Source organism: Anser cygnoides, chromosome 26 (genome assembly GCF_040182565.1).
Source record: "Anser cygnoides isolate HZ-2024a breed goose chromosome 26, Taihu_goose_T2T_genome, whole genome shotgun sequence".
Classification (NCBI taxonomy): Eukaryota; Metazoa; Chordata; class Aves; order Anseriformes; family Anatidae; genus Anser; species Anser cygnoides.
The window spans coordinates 2396463-2417060 of NC_089898.1; the positions used below are offsets into that span (position 1 = coordinate 2396463).

The 20598-nt window shown below is 55.2% G+C and overlaps 1 protein-coding gene across 5 annotated transcripts in view; it reads right to left on the reverse strand.

The window, feature by feature from the left end:
* The window catches only part of PEBP4 (phosphatidylethanolamine binding protein 4), a 64046-nt gene that overhangs the window by 31966 nt on the left and 11482 nt on the right, over positions 1-20598 (reverse strand). For all 5 annotated transcript variants that reach the window (XM_066983586.1, XM_048045789.2, XM_048045783.2 and 2 more), the window contains exon 4: positions 1210-1308. In XM_066983586.1, the coding sequence (XP_066839687.1) occupies positions 1210-1308 (99 nt within the window). The remainder of the gene's footprint in view (positions 1-1209; positions 1309-20598) is intronic.

Consider the following 20598-nt stretch of genomic DNA (forward strand, 5'->3'; position numbering starts at 1 on the left):
AAAATCCAGCCTCCTGCAGGAAGAGCTCCCTCCTTATGGCCTGGCGAGGAGCTTTCTGACCTCGCTACTGAATTACCCAAACGCTGGGGAAAAAAGCACCTTCCTTCCATTTGTGTTGGTCTTAATCCCGCATCTTTGCTTAAATGATCTTATGCTCCAAAAAAAAAAAAAAGAAAAGAAAACCACAATAATTAGCAATAGCAAACGCCTCGGAAGGATCTGTGTACAGAAGGGAAAACAAGAGCTTGGGCTTTTTTTGCGTTTAGTAAATATTAAAATTAATGAGAGACTTTCAGGACCCTGTTGTTAGAAATGCAGAAGGGCTTCTGTGAAGGATTAAAAAAAAAAAAAGCCCTATACACAAATCTCTGCAATTATTCTGAATGCTTTATATTTTTCAGCCAATTATGAAATTCATGGAAAGTATTAATATCTAATTTTAATTTGCTCAATATTCCCATTAACAATAAAAAGTCTAATTAAGGTATCTGTACAAAAAGCCCTTAGCAGTAATTTCAGAGAATAATAGCAGAGAATGACTAGATATTTCTTGTTAAATGCATGCTGCAAATTAATTGATATCTTAATTAGACTTTAGTACTAAGATTATTAGTTAGATTGATTCAGAGTTGAAACACCTCATCTTTTAAAAGACAAAAGCAAGCAGGAGAGGAACAAACTGATTTTCCAAAACCTCTCTGGAAGCGCAGCGGCGGCACTCGGGGAGCTCACGGTCACGACCCGCCCGTCCCCGACCCATCGCGCTCTCTCCTCCCAACACGTGTTTGTGAAACCCAAGGGATAAATCCGTGACATTTTCACCAAAATGGTTGGTTTACCCCCCTAAAAAAAAATGATAGCAAGCTCTCTGAAGCAGCTTGCTGTCTATGCAGATAGAACCGTCAGTGGGGAGTTTGCGAGGCGATTTTTTTTTTCCCCAGCATTTCCTTAGAAAAGGGTAAAAAAAAAAAAAAAGAAAAAGAAATAAGCAGCAGCAATATTTTTGGCCCAGCTTCGCTCTATATAGTCTCAGGAAGCGCTCCCCTACCTACACGCCGAGCACGATTTACATTTCCCTTGCAAACGCTCCTCCTTTGGGATTTCACCCGGAGGCGCGCGCCCCGCCGGGAATCGCGCCCGCTGGGGCAGCGCCACCGAATGCCACCTCCCGCTTGGGGACGCGCCCGAGGAGCGGCCGGGGACACTCACGCGGACGTCGGCGAGCAGCCAGTGCCTCCAGAAGCGGTTCCTGGGGTCGGCTCTGCTGGGCGCGTCGGGGTCCACCAGCATCAGCACGTACTTCTTGCTCTGCAAGAGGGAAGAGCGTTTGGGTACGGCGCGTGGGACCGCGGGGCACCCGTGGCACATAAAGCATGGAACAACCCCCAAACCATACAGGTTTTCACTCTTTCCCATGCATGCAGGCTTGTATTCGTGCAAAATCTTGGATAATACAAGAAACAAGCACTGTGCATCATAGGGGAATGCAAGGCATGCAGACTTTCTCGGGACATTTTCCTCCCCGTGACCTAAATCTCTCCAAGGTGCTTGCGGAGGAAGAACGGCTTGTTGGTGTCCCACCAAAAGGGCACCAAGGAAGATCCCCCCCAGTGCTCCAGGAGCGGATGCCAGGATATTTCCTGAAACCACTGCCCAGCTCCACTCATGGATGCCCCGGTCTCTCTGAGGGTGTCCAGCACCCAAGGGTGCCACCTGCACGAGGACACAGGGAGAGGATTTGGGTCCCTGCAGGATGGAGCTGGGTTTGAAGTGACCTCTGGAGGCTGTGGGTGGAAAACCTGCTGATCCCCGGGGGATTTGGCAGGACCTCAGGCACCAGATTATCCTGCAAGCACCCAGATTAAGGGATCTCTATCCTAATGAGACCTCCAGGTGCATCTGTCAGCTCGCCAGCGGTGCCACGCTCGGCTCCAGAGCGCCCAGGGGCTGCGATTTCAGGAGCCGCTGGGGGATTGAGCCATGCGGTTCCCATCCAAATTAACCGGAGCTCTGTGGCTAAATCCCCGTGTCGCTTGTGAAACCGGGCAGGGATTTTCGCAGCGGGATTGCTGGGCCAGAGACAACTGCTGTTGCCCCATTTCACAAGCCCTGGTCTTGGTGCCATGGGTCTCACCATGTCCGGGGAGCCCCCAAAGCCCCTTTGCAGCCCCCGGAGCCGTGCATGGCTCAGCCCCCGCTGCAAACACCAAGCAACACCTCTGCGCCAAGAACTGTTTTGCCAGAAATCCGTGGATTTCAACCCATTTAGCAAAGAGCTTGCAACAGTTGCAGAGAAAATCCCGGGCTGATGCAAGCGCCCTGCCCGAGAGCGAGGTGCCGGCGGCGCCGTGCCTTACTCCCAGCCCGGCTCAAACCATCTCATTCCCAGTGGGTTTGCATCGAGCATGCAGATGTGCACCCAAAAAAAGGGGCCACCCTACGGGGGACGGAGCTGGGGACATAGTGGCAGGGCCGCCACCTCCCTGCATGTGCTCTTGCAGCTGCACCGCCCAGAGCACCGCGGAGAAGCGGAAATATTTCATCGCCGGTGCCGAAAATGGGAAGGAGGAGGGAACGGGGAGGGAGGGGGGGGGGGGAGAAGAAGCCCGACAACCCAAAAACCCCGCGCCGCAAGTGTGAAGGAATTTGAGCTCTAACTTTAGGGAGGGTACAGCGCTGAGCACGGCGCTTATGAATCTCTCGTTTCTCCTTCGGAGCCCAGCTGGTGGGAACAGAACGTGTAGTCATGGGACTGTCATCGTGTGCTGTCCAGGTTAACATGTAGCATTTCTATTACTATTAACAGACTTTCTGCTCCTCACTCCATCTGTTCTTCGAAATAATTGCAGTTGTACAGACCATGCCTTCGCTACAGGCAGGCTCTGGGGAGAGGATAGTGCTTTTATGCAAAAAAAAAAAAAAAAAGGAAAAAAAAAAAGGGAAAAAAAAAGGAGAAAAAAAAAGTGTTAAAAAATAACAGCAAACACGAGAATAGAGTGCAAGCGAAGTTAACAGCAGGCTCGCAATTTGGTACAGATTGTGGCCTAGAAAGGTGGCAGCGCACGCGGCGTGGGGCAGACCCCCGTGGGGACGGGCACCGGGTCGGTCCCGAGCCCGGCTCCCTCCGGGTGCGCCGAGACCCTGAGGATTTGGGGGATTTTCTCACTGGACCGCCTGCAGAGCACCTGCAGGATGAAGGCAGCGAAGCCCCCCGTGGACCCACCGTGCGTGGTGCTGTGCCGCCCAAAACGCGGAGGGGTTTCTGCGGGGCCGCTGCTTGCTCTGCTCCTTGCCTCTGCTCGCAGGGTGCCGGCGGGCTGAGCTTTAATTCCTCAATCCCTCCCCGACACGGGCTAACAGCATTAGCTGCTGCCAGGGCTCCGGGCAGGAGCTGGCCCAAGGTGACACCGGAGCTGCTCGGCGTCCCCGCTCCGGGGACTTTTGGGGAGGAGGGAAGTGGGTCCCTGTCCGAAAATCCCTCACTCATCCAGCAGCAGGAAAACACATTTTTCGTATTTTTCAAAGGAAAGAAAAAGCCTTTTGGGGTCCCCGCACCTGAACGGAGCTCCCCCAAAGCACCCTCACCCCCTGCTCACCCTTCCCTCCCAACCCAGGCTTCCTCCCGCACCCCTGGGTGCAGCCCAGCCGCACGGGGCCGCCTCCAGACCCCAAAAAGGAGCCCAAATGGTGTCTCCACGCATCATCTTCCCCCTGCTAACTGCTTCTAGAGGGAAGAAGCAGCGACGCACGCGGCTATTGCTGCAGTTCTGATTATCCACAGGTTGGGAAACTTGCTGGGAGCGGGCAGGGCTGCTGCAAGAGGCAGGGAGAGGGAAGCAGGCGGGCCGGAGGGGATTTGTGCGCCGAGATCGCGGGGAGCCGGGGCTGCACGGGAATTAAAGACTTATCCAAACGAGAGCAAACAGGGTGTTAAGCGACACACATGTAGAGCGAGCAGTTTCCTTGGAAACGAGCGCACATGGAAGAGGCACACATGCAGACCCGGGCGGGCGGCTGCCTCTCCCCGGCAGCTGAAGCGGGGCCGTGGGGATTTGGGGACGGGGATTTGGGGACGGGGACACGGGACGAGGGCACAAGGTGGGCTTTCTCCCCGCTGTGATGGGGAAGCAGGCGGTGCCCAGCTCGTCTGGCCCAGGTCGTCTTCGAAATTCAGTCCCGAAAGGAAGGAGGCAAAGACGAGCAAAGCCCCAGCCCTGCTCCTCGCCCAGCGCCCGCTTTTTGGCACGAGGAAAGAGTTTGGAAACCCCACCTTGTGTTGGAACCCCCCCCCCCCCCCTTGGCTTGGAAACCCCCCCTGCATCCTCCCCAGCTCCCCCATCCCTCAGAGCCAGTCCTGGGCCACATCCACCCCACGGCAGGGTTCCAGCGTCCAGCCACGCGAGGCTGTAGGTGACATTTCAGTGCACCCTCACCTCTGCAACCGACCCATCCGGGCACGGAGCTGCCACTGCAGACGCAAACCACGGCACCAACAGCTTAAGGCGACAGCAGAGCAAAACTTCCCCTGCATTGCAATAGCCCCGTGTTATCTTGCTGCCGCCCTCCTAGGAAGGATTTGGGGCTGCCTTTGAGCAGCCACCAGCGCACGGGACGCGGTCCTGAGCACGCAGCACCCGGCTGAGAGCTCACACCGTGGCACGATGAGCAGGGGAGAGCTCGTTTCATGCGGCTGCAGGACACAAAATGCAAATACACCCGAGGAGAGAGGCTCACAGACGGGCAGGGAGCGGGACGGGGTGCCCAGGGTACCCGAAAGCATCATCCCGGCTCTCCTGCACGGGATGCAGAGCGCCTGTGCTCAGCGCGAGAGCCGGGGCGCTGCCGCTCCTCCTGCTAGGTGGAAGTGCTGCAAGCACCAGCTGAGATCTCAGAGTCAATCTGGGCTTTTTTCTTGGCTCGTCCCCAGTACTAAAAAGTTTCTATAACGGGCACGTAGTTAGCAATTCTGCTGCTGAGGCTTCGCCAAAGAGAAATTCTAGCTCCTTCTTCTGTGGCTAACGGCACCGGGAGGGGTGAGGCAGGCAAAAAAAAAAATAAAAAAATGAAAATGTTTGCAACCAAGTCGGTTATTGTGACTTCGGGAAACGGAGCCGCAATTTTCGAGGTGCTTTTTCCCTTCCTATTTTAAACCAGAGCCTCGCAGCTTTCACCCCCCCCCCCCCACCTCCTCCTACAAAATAGGTCAGCAATATTAACCCTGCTCAGCAGGACTTGCCCAAGGGGACAAGCGGCACAATCTGAACGCTTGACCCAAGCATCTCGTCCCCCCCCCCTGCACTGCCCAAGGGAACTTCATTGACTTTCTAACACGCTGCCCCCCCCCTCAACAAGCCGTGCAGTCAGGCTGCTCTCCCCCAGCTCCCCGGGGGCTAAACCAGCCAAATATTCATGCAGCCTGATGTCCGAATAATAATGGATTAATCTCGGATCGTTACGGCGAGCCCGGTCGATCTGTTAGGTTTATTCCCAAACTGAGGCCTTCGGATGGTGTAAGAAACGGGGTTATTTGCTACGAAAGGAGAACATGCTGTTTTCCTACAGAGCAGAATAGACCCACAATAGGTGTTTTATGCTCTTGGTGTAACGAAGCAAAAAGCAGGGTGGCCTCCCAAGGGGTGTGCACTGCCGTAAATACGGACGGGCAGGACGTGCCCATGGAGGAGGCTGCATCCCTGGCACGTTTTGGGGTGGGACGGGAGCAGCAGGCTGTCCCTCCTCGCTCAGAGACCCCATTGCAGGGGTTTCCCCAAAACCAAGGTCCACCCAAGTCACTGCCACCACCCGCATGGGATCAGGGGGATGACCCCAAAGCGGGGACCCCTTGCTAACACCCAGGGAAGGGGGCATTGCAAGCTCACCACTGCCCATTCTCCATCCAGGAGATGGATACAATAAACAGAAAAAAAAAAAGGGAAATTTTAATTCCCTGCAAAAAGGGAATTAAAAAAGCAAAGATCCCCCCCCAAGAACCAAAGCAGGCTGTGCCACGCATTCCCTCCGCGCGCCCCAGAGCTTGTGCTCCATCCCCGCCTTTCCCATAGCTATTTATTCCTCTTGGAGATGGGGACAGCTCTGGAGGCGAGCTAATGAGCACCGTGCTAACGAGCATCGCGCTGCCAGCCCCGGGTCGGAGCCGGGACACTGGCCATCACACCGGGACCACGCTGGGTTTAACTGGGAAGCGCGGCCGGTGCGCGAGGAGGAGGCGGCGGAGCGCAGCCGTCCAGCCCAATTACCGTCACGCGCGGGGACACATGGGCTGGTGGCGTTTGACATTTGCTGCAAAATATTTTGATGCAAAATGGCACCTCCGTCACAAATTATTTTCCGAATCTTGGCTTGGGTTTCGGTGGTTTTTTTTTGTTTGTTTGTTTTTTGGGGTTGGTTTTTTTTCCTGTGTTTTTTTTTTTTTAATTTTTATGTGTGTGTGCATGTGGATTGTTTTGCTGGGGACGGGGAAGAAAAGCAGGATGGCATGGGGTGACTCTTGCAGATGAGCAAAGGGAAGCTCCGTCACCTCCCTGCACGAGCAAAGAGCTCATGCCAATGGTTGGCCAAAGCAACCATCCCCATCCCCACCCCAGGAGACCCCACGAGGCCATTTTTCCCTTTTCCCTGCATTTTTGTAGGGGTGTAAGGCCAGGATGGAGCCACAGCATCACCGGTCCCAGCCTGAGCAGCGTGGGGCTGCCTGGCGAGGCAGGGGTTACGGTGCTGGGAACTGCTGAACCTGGTGCCACCAGACACCTGGGAAAGCTGAAATGACTTTAAATGCCTAAACATTTTAAAACAAACCCTGGAACAATTCAGCTCCTAACTCCTGCCTGCTTTCTCTCGATCGCTCCCTCTCTCTCTCCCATTTTTACGGTTTCCAGAGCTGTTTTACGCCTCATTACCTGCACGCTGTGAGTGATGTCTGTCGGTCCTAGAGCTGTAAATACCTTAAATCATGCTTCATTAAGAATATCTATGGTGCTATTAAAGAGCTATAATAGACAACGAGTTAACAGATGATTAAATATGAACTCCATTTGTGTCAGTCACCGGCGTGCGAGGAAGAGGCTTTAAGTTTTTTAAACTCGCTCTCATTATCTGCCGAAGAGCGGCTGGGGGAAGCGCGGGCGCTGGCATGGGCGCGAGCATCCCCGCAGCGTGGGTCGGTGGCTCGGAGGCGACGAGGTGGCGAGCCCTTCGCTCTGGCTCTTCCCATGCACGCAAACCCACGCAACCGATCGGGGTTCGGTGCCCGGTAGCCAGAGATTGAAAATAATAAAAAAAAAAAAGTTGAGTAAAGGATGGAGGAGGAGGAGGAGGAGGACGGGGTGGGGAGGTCGATGGGGTACCCCGGAGGAGAGGATGGAGAAGGTTAATGGGGCGGATCAGGATCCAAAGCGGGCTGAGCGCCGCTGGCTTTCTCGATAAAATAACATCACCGGTGCACGGGAATGGGGATAAAAAAAAAAACGCAAATTCAACAATAATTAATAGTAAAATCCCACGAGCGCACAAAATACTGGGGGAAATTAAATAATGAGCGCCGCGTTATTTTCCGGATCGAATTTTTTTTTTCGCCGTAAAAATAGAGCGCCCCGCGCTCCGCCGGCTCCTCGCTTATTATTCCCCGACGCACCTCGACCCCTCGCAGCTCATCCTGACCCCGCTCGCCGCAGCCGCCGGTGTGCCCGTGGGGACCCCCGCCGCCCCCGGGGCTGTGCGGGAGGCCGGGGGGGTCCCGGGGGGCTGCGGGGGCCGGTAATTGAATCTCGGCTCTTCCACGCGGCCGGAGCCTGCCTCGCCATTAAGCGAACTGGAAATGCCATTTCCGACTCGTCCCAGCTCCGAGGTGCCCGCAGCTCCTTATCATTTGCTGCCGTCCCCTCTGCTCCCTGCTGCCTGACCTCGCCTCCCCGCCGGCCCCGGGGTCAAGGAAGGAAATTAATCCTGGAGCCCCTTGGGAGCGGCGGCAGATTGCATGCGCTCCGCTCGCTCGCCGGCTGACGATGGATGAAAGCATTTCGGGAGCTGCGGGAGCAGAGCCTCCAGCCCCAGTGCCACCGCGTCCGTTCGCCTTTGGTAATCCACCCTGGGCGTTTTTAATGGACTGCAAGTATCCGAAAACCCAGCCAGGGTCTTCCTCCCACCCCGGTGCACCATCACCACCTGTTGAGCTAAACCAAGAAACCGCTTCGGCGAAATAATAACCCTCCCCACTACGCACACCGCTCTTGCCAGGAACAGGAGGGAGAAGATGCTCAGCTCAGAACTTCCCACCCTAGTAAAATATTTAATAATAAACTCAGAAGAGAAGCCAACTGTCTCCCTTGGATGTGGTTTTCATTTGGAAGTTAATAGGATTTTTATTCCCATCCAAAACCTTTTTTTTTTTTTCTCACTAATGTATGTTTTGTTCTAATATATCCATCTTGTCATGCTAAATAAAATACAAATCCTATAGCCACAGCCCAACTGGGAGCGATGCAAGTCCATGCTGCAATACGTTTCTCTCCAGCACATGGACACAAGCCACTCTCCCAGCCCCGATCACTTTTCCTAATCAATCCCCCCCCCCCCCAAAAAAAAACTTTAAATAACATTTTAAATCCGCCAAGCGAGGAAAGCGTCCGCGTTAACGTGTTAATTTCCACGCTGCCTTGTTTCTTTGAAACCCCCTGAAAAATGGGGAGCTTAAATGAATCCTATGAAAAGGAACAGTGCATCATTAACGCAGCCAGATCCGTATCACAGACTGCAGCAATTACCGGCCGGTGAAACACTGCAAGCTGTGAAGAGCTTTCATTACCAGGGGTTCTGCAGGTCGTTCACCTCTGTCCAATCTTACGCTAAAACAAGCATTTTCTGCGCCGCGGATTCCAGCTTCATTTAAATCCGTAATTGCTTTGATTTCGGTACATATGGAGCGCGGGGACTTCATGACTGAGAAATCTATTAGGCAATAAGTTTGCTACTTTTAGGGGGCCGCAGCCAGCTCGCCTCGGCTCTGCCCGGGTGGGGGGACGGACGGGGAGCCTGATCCCCACTGTTACGTGCCCGGGTCACCGAGGGGAATGCAATCAGCAGGCCGGGATGCTCACAAACAATCCCCTCTCACCTGCGGCCCCATGCGGCAAATAGCACTTTTCTGAACCTTGAACGAATATCTGGTGGTTTTTCATCGTTTCTGCGGAGGGCGCGGCGATGCTCGCGCCTGAGCGGGGCGCAATCCCCCCGGCACAGTTCACCCTTATCCCATCTTGTCCTGGATGGAAATGTTTTGGGGAGGGGGAGTTTTGCACCCCATTTGTATTCCAGGAGGAATGGGGGCTTCTCCCTGTTCTCGTTTCCTTTTTTTTTTTAAATAAAACGCATTTTCGAGAATCGGGGGGCACATCCACCCCCGTGCATTAGGACCCCCCCAGTTTAGGAGCTGTGATTCACACACCCAGCCGAATTCCAGGCTGCACCCCGGGGTCGGCAGCCGGAGACAAAAGCCTGCTCTGCTCCACGCGGGTCCGTGCCCAGCCCCGCACGGCAGCGCCTTGCAGGAGCGCATTAAACGATGCGATTAACGCCTGTCACGTGCGCCTCCTTCTCTCTTCCAGGCTCTCCCGGGGGAAAGAAGCTGCACGTGCAGAGGAAGGGTTTGTTTTGGTGGGGTTGCATTAGGGTTTTTTTTAAAAAACGTGTGGCACGGGGGTGAGGATTCATCCCCAAGCGCCCGGGTAGGGCTCGGGGATGGGTGCGGGCACCTCGTGGCCATCCCCTTGCTCTCCAGGGCCAACTCCTGCTTCCAGTAACAATGCCCATTTCCTGCTGCCTTTGAGCAACCACTGATGGCCAACGTGGCCCAGCCCAAACCCCAAAAACAACCCCAAATTCTGGCACCGTGCCGGTGCTGCTCCCTTTCCTGGCAGCACCCAGGGCGATGCCCAGCCAGCAGAGGACGGGGATTTCGACACAGGGCAGGGGAGACACGGCCGGGAAGCTGGCAGCGATGATGCAAGCCAGTGGGGAAATTTGTAGGAAAAATGGGGATAGGATGAAGCAGTTTGGGGTTTTTATTGCTTTTTGGCTGGGCAGACGGGAACGGGAGGTTTGGGTGCTGCAGGTGAGAGCGAAACAAAAGGGATGCTGTGCACCAGGATGGGCTCAATGAGCACCCAAAACACTAAAGTCACCAATTTTGAGGGGTCACCAGTGCTGGGTGGGACAGGGAGAGCTCCCCCAACATCCAGGACCCTCTTCTAATCCATTTCTCCTGCTTTATTGCCCCCTCGCTTTAATTGCAATACAAATATTCGCTGATGCAGCTATCGTGCACATGAATTGAAGCTGGCGGAGGGTGTCATTAGGTCTAATTTCTTCATTTCTTTTAGGGCACGTGAGGGAAAGAGAGAAGAGCGTTTCCTGCACAGATTTCTGGTGATAAAACCTCGTTCCAAGGTGGGTTTCTTTGTGGTGCTTTTTTTATTTTTTTTTCCCTTTTAGTTCAATATACTGAAAGCAAAATTTTGCCTTACAGCAGCTCATCTGGGGGTGAAATAATCCACTCAACATTAGATTATCAGCTCACGCGCATTTGCATTAGAATAGGACAGCAGAGCTCCTGGGATGGAGCGAGATCCACCCTGGGAGTTTGAGCTACAAAACACGCAAATTCAGCAAAAAAGAAAAAAAAAAGGAAAAAAAAAAATTAAAAAGAGCAGAATTATCCACCACTGCCCACCGGCAGTGCCAAAACACGATGCTCTCCCCAGGGCGTCCAGATCCCCGGTGTCCCCAGGGTCACCGAGCCTGAAGCCAGTGGGGCAGGGGGCTGTGGCGGTGCCGGATCGGTGCCGGATCGGTGCCAGATTGGTTCAGGATCGGTGCAGCCCTTTGTTCCGCCCGGCCTGACGCTGCACCTTTCCCGCAGCTGTCAAAATGAAGCCGTCGCCCTGACGGCCGCCCGGGAGCCGTGTTACAAATGTGACGGTCCCCTTAGGCTACAGCGGGAGACATGGCCAAATTAATGAGGATGTGACAGAGTTTACGGGTCAGATTAGACTCCTCTCCCATGGCTCCGCTCGGCGCGAGGCTGAAAATTGACAGAGAAGAAGGGGAAGCGCGGGGCGAGGGACCGCGAGGGTTTTCGGGAGCGTGTGCGCTCACCAAAAGAGCAATCCTGTACTTGTCACAACCCATCAGGAGCTCGGTGGACGAGCGCGGCGCCCTCGGTCCCTCCGGTGGGAGAGGGGAAGGGAAGCCTCACCTCGCCACGGAGCCGAGCAGGCTGCGGGTCTGCAAGCACAGCCTAGCAGCTCTCCGACTTCACGTCCCCATTTAGAAAGAAACAAAGCTTTTATTTTAATTTATTTTCCCCTTCCTTTGCCCGATCTGGAAGGCAAAATGCTTTGGGGCAGACCAGAGACGTCTCCAGCTCGGAGCAATTCGGCGAGGGGCACCGTGCACGTGCCACAGCTATAAGGATCCGCTCCACTTTTGCTCGCTCTGCGTTTGCAAACACACAGCAGCTGCCTAAAACACCAATGATCCACGGTGCCAGCCCATGCAAGAGGTGCTCAGTGCCTTTGGAAGACCATCAGCTTCAGAAATACCTGATAGCTGTGGCTGCTTCCGAAAACACCCCTGTATCAGCCCCTATACGACCCTATAGCCTGTGCCCCAGCGGGGAGGCTGTGCCTGCCCCTGTGTTTATATGGGAGGGCTGGGGGCTTGGGGGAGCACCGGAGGCGTTTATCGGAGGGCAGATCTCTGGGCTCGAACCCTTCAATCCGAAATCGAGCGAGAAACAATCCCGAAGCAGCCCCTCGAGCCCAAACAGCAGCGAGTTTTTGGGAGCCGGTCCAAGATCCGCAGCTTAGGCCCATCTCCAAATATCTCCCAACAAGTTTATTTATGGAAAATAAAATCAGTCCAAGACGTTCGTAGCTCAGGAATATTTAATGCTGTTTGGTGAGGGTGGATTTCTCGCGAGGAGGGAGCCTGGCTCCCCGGTGCCTGCAGCGCTGTGCCGGGGACCCGGCTGGCACGAACCCATGGATAGAAGCCCCAAACTGGTCGGGCTGGCTCAAAAGCCACTCTTTAATTTAGCTCATGCCAATCCTGCTTAATTAATTGGGGCTGGAGGCATAGCAATGGGCTGTCTGTTAACCCAAGCTGTAGAAATGCGCTTGGAGAAGGAGGGGCCCGGCGATGCTCGGGGCTCCGGCAGCGGACAAAGGTTGAAGGGACGGATCCTGCCAGTCCCAACGATGCTCAGCGATGGAAACACTGCCCCAAACGGCCCTATTATGGCCCCGAGACAAGGGCAGGCCAGGCACAGCGGGGACGGGAGTCACGTTAATAGACACCTGCCGCCTGATGGGGACGTTAATGGGTCCCCCTGCTCCCGCCGGACACGGGCGCGCGACGGGGCTGTCACCTCGGGGGGGGGGGACACACATCGCCAGGGCAAGGCCTGGCTTTTACAAACAGCTCTAATATCCCTGGAAGACGTCTCCGAGTCATGCACCAGGTTGGAAATGTCTCCCATTATAATTATGACTCATTCGTGACTCAGTGACATTTTTGAAATTAAAAAGCATTCGCTCGCCCAGCCCTTTGCTGCCCCACTTGGCCGCCGCACCAGCGCTCAGCGACTTCTTTTTAATGCCGTTTTCCCAGGCAAACAAACCCCGTCCCCAGCCCCGCTTGGGGACGGTAGGGTTTGCGTTCACACCCTGAGCCGTTTCCATGCCAGAAAAGCCAGGATCTGAGCCCAATTTGGCCACCAGGGCTCCTCGGGGCAGAGCTGGACACCGGTGCTGGGACACTTTTAATCCGGGAAGGGAAAAATCCAGGGCTGCAAGCGGGGCGCACGTCGATAACCCCCAACCGCGCAATCATGTCCACCTCCCCATCTCTCTGCAGCCAGCTCCGTGATTAAAACACTACATTTTACCGCCGGGGATGCTCGGAGGCAGCGGGTGCAAGGGACCCAAACCCCGGCGGCTCCGCAGGGACGAAGGCCGGTGGCACCCGGCAGGCGAAGCTGGGAACGGCTCAGGAATGCGCACGGCTGGAGCTGGCACAGCTCAGAGCAGAAGCAGACCCAGAGCCGTCCCCCACCACCACCCCCTTTCCTTTTATTTTTTTTTACTATTATGTCTGAGAAGCGCCGTCTCTCCTTTTTTTTCTTTACGATGATTTAATCGCGCGGTGATGAGGGCTGCCTGGCTGGGATACAAGCGAGCTCTGGGCATCGCCAAAAGAAACGAGGGATCTAAAAAACGAGGAGGAAGCATCAGCAGCAGCGAAGCTGATTGACAGTGAATGAAATGAGGCGGCCAAATTTCATTGGCGTGGCTTGAAATCCCAGGACGATGCGGATTGTTGATGGATCCTTTCCTAGGGTTCTGCCAGAGCTGGCGTTTGCCTTTCATCCCGATTTCGCTCGCCGTTTGGAGGCTGCCACTTTTCGCGCGTGCGGTGGGGTTTTAATTGCACGGATCCCTCCCGGTGCACGCGAGCTGGGTGCATCCCACGAAGGCTTAGCACCAGCAGCTCACCCAGCACCGCTCTGCCCCAAAACTGGATCTTTGCTGGGAAAATTAAAGCCACGCAGAGGTTTTTGGCAGGCGGATGGGCTGCACACGATGCCTCCCGATGCGCTCCAGCAGCTTCTGGTCCTCGTCCCCGCAGGTCCCTGCCACTGCCCTGCAAGCAGCAAGCGGCCACGTTGCAGCAAGGGAGGACAAAAGGGGGACAAAAGCCCCAGGCTGGCTTCTCGCATGGGTTGCACGGGTGGCAGCACAGAGCGATCAGCGACGAGGCCAAGCCTCAGCCCTGCTTCTTCCCGCAGCCAGATTTAAACCCAAATTCCCCGTTTTTTCCCTGGGAGAAACCTTGCAAATCCATCAGTTCCATGCGACTCAGTCCTGTGCAGAGAGAGGGCTCCAGGGAGCATCGAGACAGAGCCCAGCAGCGCCATGAGCAGCACCCAAACCCTGATCCACGGTGCTGGCAAGGTCCCGAGTGCCCACCACCCCTAGGGGGCCCAAAAAAGCAGCCGGGTCCATGCAGGGGATGGTGAGAAATGCAAGTTTTCACCGAGAAAAACCTGCTTTTTGCAAACCTGCTGCTTGCCCCAACCTCGGCGCCGGGTTCATTGCGCTCTGCCCTCCCTCCCCGCTGCTCGCCAGCCGCTTCCCTCCTCCTCCCGCTCGCCAAATATTTGTTCAACGGGGGGATTCCCGCCGCGCGTACGTGGGCTGCAGGGAGCACGGCTCCCGACAGCACCTCCATAAGCCTGGGGAAGCCTCTGGAGACGGCTGGGAGCCAGGCCTGACGGTGGCGTCGGCACCGGGGCTGTCCCCGAGTGTCCCCACGTCCCCTCCTGCACCAGCACGAGGCGCGAGCATCGCCGCCTGCAGCGCGGCCGCTTTGATCCGCTGCCGATTTCTCCTTCCCACTAATTCCCCGTCGGGCTCTGAACCCTCGCGCGGAGCTGCTGAGATCAAATGGTTAGTTAGGAGACAGGCAGGTACGGGAGAACATGAAAGGGAGAAATTTTGTTTAATAATATTAACCCCGGCAAAGTACGATCCATATAACACCCGATACATAATTTGTTTAAAGAGGCAGCCCGGGGAAACGGCATCACTTCTCACAAGAGCCCCCCCAGGACGGCAGAAAACCCACGAGTTTGTATTGCCAGCACCAAATCCTTCGCTTGGGAAGGGAAATAAATAAATGTCAGGGCAGGAACAGGGACTTGCAGGAAGGAGGGCTCTGGAACCCAAAATAAAGGGGAAAGGAAAGGAGCGGAAAATTATTATTTCAATTACAATGAAAATGTATTTTATTAGAAAACGCGGATTCATCTTTGATACTTGATACCAAGAAAAGCAATATCCAGGAATATAATACCCCATCTCCGCGCCGGGAGAATGAGTTATTAAATCAGAAGATGAATGGCTTGCAGTACAGCTAACTGCTCAGGTTAAGAGAAAAATAGTTATAAACTTACTCCTTGCCCCAAAACGCATTCCTCCCCCTCATCCTCTCTCCCCTCCAGTGGAGCTCGCTGATGTGCCTCATTTCTATGGCTTATAAAAATTCAGGAGGGAAATTTTAATAGAAGTTTAAAAAAAAAAGAAAAAAATCTGAATTTAGAGGGGTTTTTCCTCTCTTCTTCCCCCACCTTTAAAAAAAAAATACACATAAGGCATAAAAATAACCCGGTTGCACGCAGTTCAATTGTGGGGAAGTGGGGAGGATGTAAATGAAGGTGCATTCTTATGTATAGCGGTGCATCCATCAGCCCCGTGGCAGGGCGACTCGCTCGGCGTCTCTGTTCTGCATGAATAAATATGTATAAAAATGTAACGCTGCAAAGGACTAAAATCCGATAACTGCGATAGCGTTCCTCAGAGGCTGGGAGCAACACCAGCCACCGGCTTTTCTTATTCTTCAGTATTTATGTAAAGAAGCATTGAAATGATAACGCGGCGTCCTCACACCCCCCACCCCGGTGCAGGAGTATTCGGGGCCTTTTTGCAGCGGGGGGCTGCAAGAAATTCGGGTATCGGCGCCGCCGGTGCAGCCCCGGCTTTGGTGGCACCGGGGGCAGCAGCGGGGTGCCTGTGGGGACGTGCGCCGGAGAAAGCGCTGCGCCCTGGGATGGCTTTGGCTTGGTGGTTGTGAGTGTGATCATTTTGGGGCAAGAAGAGCACAAAGCGGGGCAAGAAGAGCATGAAATGACGCAAGAAGAGCACGAAGCAGGGCAAGAAGAGCACGAAGACCGCAGCTGGGACTTGGGAGCCCGGCAGCCCCTTCCTGGCCACCAGCAGCAGGGTTCGTGCATGCTGGCGTCGCTGCAACTCGCAGCTCAGGGTGGTGCCAACGCCTTCCCTTCCTGACCTGCGCAGATCTCGCTGCCTTGAGCCCAGCATGAGCCTCTCCTCCCAGCAAAGCGCCCTCTGCTTCGAGGACCACATGAAGCAGGGACGCTTGAAACTACCCAAAATTACCCAAAATGTGCCGTTTATGCGAGCGGGGCGCGCTTGGGCACCCGTCCTGTGGTCCCTGGGCACGGCGCAGCACAGAGCAGGACACGGGACCAGCAGCAGGTCCCAGCTGCGGCCCCTCTCCCGGTGAAACCATCCCAACTTTCCACCGTACCGCAAAGCTTTCCCCCCTCCATCGCCCCCAGGACGAGGGGTCCTGAGCCCCCCGGCATCACCGGCGAGCCCCCGGCGCGGCGCTGGCTGCTGTTACACAACCCTGCCCGGGAGATCCTACGTGGGCAGACGTGGGCTTTCCTCTGAATCGACAACAGCTCTCGCTGCAGCTCAGCAGAACATGAGCAGCTTACATAAACAGCGCTTCAGAGTTACCCTGCGTGTGGGCTGCACACCGAGGGGGGAGCGGGGAGCCGGCATCCCCCTCCCTCCCTTTTTTTTTTTTTTTCTTTTTCCCCCCTTTCTTTTTTTTTTCCCCCCCCCTCTCCTCCGAACCGAACAGCTTCTCCTTGTGGGGGAACGGCAGCGCGCGCGAGAGAGAGAGAGAATGAGAAATGACTCAAGTGTTTTGTAACTTGTCACATTCGAAGCTGCAATTTTGGAGGCAGGAAGGAGCGATCCAAAATAGGCTCCCCAGCCCCGGCTTGTATAACCCAGATCCCTCCGTCCCCTCCCTCCGTGGGGGGACGAGGGGGGACTTTTCTGCCGCAGATTGGCAGCTGGAAAGAGGCAGGCGGGCTCGGGGCTGCTGCGGGGCGGGGGAGCGCAGGAAGAGCCCCCAAATTGGGAAGAATTACTCATCCGTGTGCGGAAGGCTCCTGTGCTGGTGGGGAGGCACCGGGGAAGATGCTGCAGGGGAGGATGCTCCGGGGAAGGGGAGGATGCTCCGGGGAAGGGGAGGATGCTCCGGGGAAGATGCTCACGCTCAGAGCTCCACGGAAAGCTCCCCAGGATGCCATCCCGTGCCCGAAACGATGCTCGGGAGGCGCAGCCGGAGCAGGAGAGCAGCAAGGAGCAGGTTTTCCTGTGGAACGGGACACGCCGGTGGCTGGTTCTTAGCCCTCATAAAGGCACCAAGAACCTCCGGTGCCATAAATCGCACCGAGAGCAGGCGCAGCACGTGGGCTGGTGCGCACAGCTGCACCCAGAGCTACCCCAGCACGGTCAGAGCAGAGATCAGCCCCCGGTTAATTATTATTTGAGACCCCCCCACCACCACTCCAAACTCCTTTTTCAACGCACAAGTGTCCGCAGGAGCCTGCCTCATGCTATAAACCCTCCTGCCCACCCAAAGCACCACTAATTTCTTCTGAAAAAGTCAAGCCAGGTCCTTGGGGGGGAGCAGGAGGCTCAATAAAAGTGACACGGCTCCTCGGGGCCCATTGATCTGCCATCGACCGTGCCGGTGGCGCGGGCTTGTAGGAGCCCCAGATGGGCTCTGGCACCCGGCCCCGCGTTTTGTGGGGGCAGCGCTTCCCAGGGGGCTCCTCAAAAAAATTAAATGGGGTGGGAAGTGGAAAGGAGGGGAGGGAAGAGCTCTGCTGCCCCTTTTGCTCCTGTCACCCCGCTGCCCACGCGCTGCAGGACGGCACACGCTGGGAAAAATCCCAAACGCCGGGCGGGGGGTTAAAAAAAAAAAAAAAAAAGACTGTTGTTTTAGCTAGATTCATCTGCTTCCACGACGCAGCCCGGCTTTGCAATCCCCAAAACCTCTCCACTTCTTTATGACAAACCCACCCGCCGGGTGCATCGCTGCACCTTTCGGATTACCGGGTTAAAAACCCGCGGTGCCCTGCAACAGCAGGGACTTGCCCGTGCACCACGGAGACAAAAAGGCAAATTCCTGACTCCTTGGCCAGTGCACGATCAGACGCTGCTTGGGACGATCCCACACAGCCCCTGGCATGTCCCGGCTCCGCGCACGGGCTCCAATCCTAACACAAACCCGGGTGATTCAACACGAAGTATACATCTGCAGGAGCAACACAATTATCTCCCGGAGTTAAGCGTTGATGGATAGAAGTTTTAATTACCAAACCTTTTCATCCTCCCCCACACGCAAAAAAAAAAAAAAAAAAAAGAAAAAAAAAGTATATTTTCTGGCATGTTTATTTAATAATAAAATATGATAAAATTATATGTTAGTGGAATAAGTGCACGGTGTGTGTAAAAGCACGAGATGAGCTGAAGTCTGTTTTGTCACCGGCGCTGAAGATACGAGCTCCTTTGATCTCTACAGCTCCGCGCGGAGCCGGGGGCTTTGGGCAGGGTGGCATTTCTTCCCCTTGCAGATTGACAGCCCCCCCCCCCCCCCGCCTTGCCACACACGTCCCCTTCTCTTGATTTACCCCCAGAGCGAGCGCAAGCCGGCTGCCTTAATTGCCACGGACAGGGCCAAAGGGTGCCCCCGTCACCCATCAGGATCGTTTAGGGCTTGGGATGCGCCCAACTCCCATGGGGAACGCCAGGCAGGCCTCCGTGCTCATATCAGCCTTCATTTCATCCCGGCCCCAACACCGTTGTCTCGTTAACGTGCCGGCACCGTGCCGTAACGTCATCTGGTCCCCTGCCACCGGGATGCGATCCTCTGCTCCCCCCCCGGGGACACGGGGACGCTCCCCAGCCCCTCGGCACCATCGGGTTGCGTCCCCCCCCCCCCCCCTTTTTCCCCTCTCCGCCTTGCAGCCCGCGAAGTGAGCTCCGGCAGGAATATTTCTACTCCCCCCCCACCTCGGAAATTCGCAGCCAACCTGCTAATGAGTCTTTGTGAACCTTGTGCCTTCTTACCTCTAATTTTACAGCCTGCTAGGATTTGAGCTCTGTGGACAGCCTCACATTTGGTTTGGAATTATAGGCTGAGTGGCTGTTCTCTCCTATTATTGTGCTGTCAATCTTGTATTAGCACATTATAATATGGTACACTGAATGCATCTGTTCTGTATATCACAAGTCCTAATTGTCATTTGTTGAATCACTTTGTCTTATATGATTGTTAAGCAATTATTTCATCTAAAGCGGCTTAAACTTTGATTACTGTATAGTGTTTACGGGGATCAAAGTAAAATCATCGGCTGCTTCAAACATTTTGCAGCTGAAACAGGCACAAGTGTCTGTCCTAGACGCGCACGGATGCCGATACATAAGCAATGAGGAGAGCAGACTTGGTGACCTGTAGGTTCTCGCCATCTCCCGAGCCATCCCTCTGCCTGAAGGGCAGCGTCATTTGTCCAGGGTGGTTAAACGTCCGGCAAACGGGGAGGTAACGAAGCAGATGCGAAGCGACGGCTCTGCCAGGATCGCTCACGCGACGATGCTCTCATCCTGCGTGGCACCAGCTGTCCCAGCGGTCCCCTCCGGCGGGGCAGCGCCCACCGTGGAATAACACCCCGCACATCCCACGGGGGATGCTCTGCTGGAACGGCTCCTGCTCCTTAAACCGCACGGGAACAGAGCAGCAGCTTGCTCAGAGGCGCACAACGGGGACTGCGCCCTCACCCAGCTCTTCCACGCCAAACCCCGCCGAAGCGGGAGCCTCTGCGGCGTGCCAGCCTCTGCTCGTTGGGTGGGCAGGGGACGGGGCTCACGCGGCGTGGAAAAACGTCCCTGCTTTTGCTCCCCCGTGCTCCAGCCCTCAAAGGGCACCCGGGTAGCTGGCGGGCTTCGCCCCACCGCTGCGGAGCTCTGAAGTCGGGTGCTGGTGTGGCCAGGAGCCCTCCCAGGGCCTGGGAACCCAAAGCAGCTGCAGCAGGGAGGGGTTCGCCACCAGGGGCTTGGGCTAATCCCCAGAATATCTGGCTGACAGCATGGGGAAGGAATGTTAGCCCATTGTTTAAGTAGCCCGGACAGGGCTGAGGGAAAAAAAACGCTGGTGGCTCCTTAACCCCAGCTGGTTCCACGAGCCAGCGAGGATGCACAAACTGTCAAGAATATTCTGCTTGAAACCGTCGCCTTTAATGAGACTTGAATTTAACCTGAGCACCGCTCAAAAGCCCCCTCTTGCAGCCAGCTGCAAATCACTGCTTGACACAACTAGAGCACATCCCAATTAGGAGATTAAGCAGACGTTCTCCTCCTTTTGTTAAAGGCTAATGAATTTACTCGTACCAGTAATTCTCCAAATAATGGGCCCCGGACCCCAGAGCACAGAAACCTTTATAAATCAGGACTGGCCCCCAACAGGCCACCAGATGTTCACAAAAGAGGGAGAGTCTCATAAGCAGAAAGAGGACTTTGCCACGGGCTCCAGGCTCCTGGGGGAGGCTCTGTGCTTCCTGCCCCTCACCCTAAACACAGCCACCACCACCCCCAGTGCCACCAGGGCGCAGGGCATCACGGTGGCCCCGGTCCCAGAGCACCACTTGGGTGCTCCTTGTAGGTTTGTGCAAAGAGCACACGAGCTGCAGTTGCACACCACATCAGCCCATGGCTCGCACAGCTTCTCCTGCTTCTTTTTCAACTCCTTCTACCATAGAAATAGTTTTAAAGAATTAAAATACTATTGAAGTGTACAGTTGTTTAGAGAGAAAAGGAAGAGGTGGTGATCATTTGGCTGCAGCTTCACCAGCAGAAAATTGGC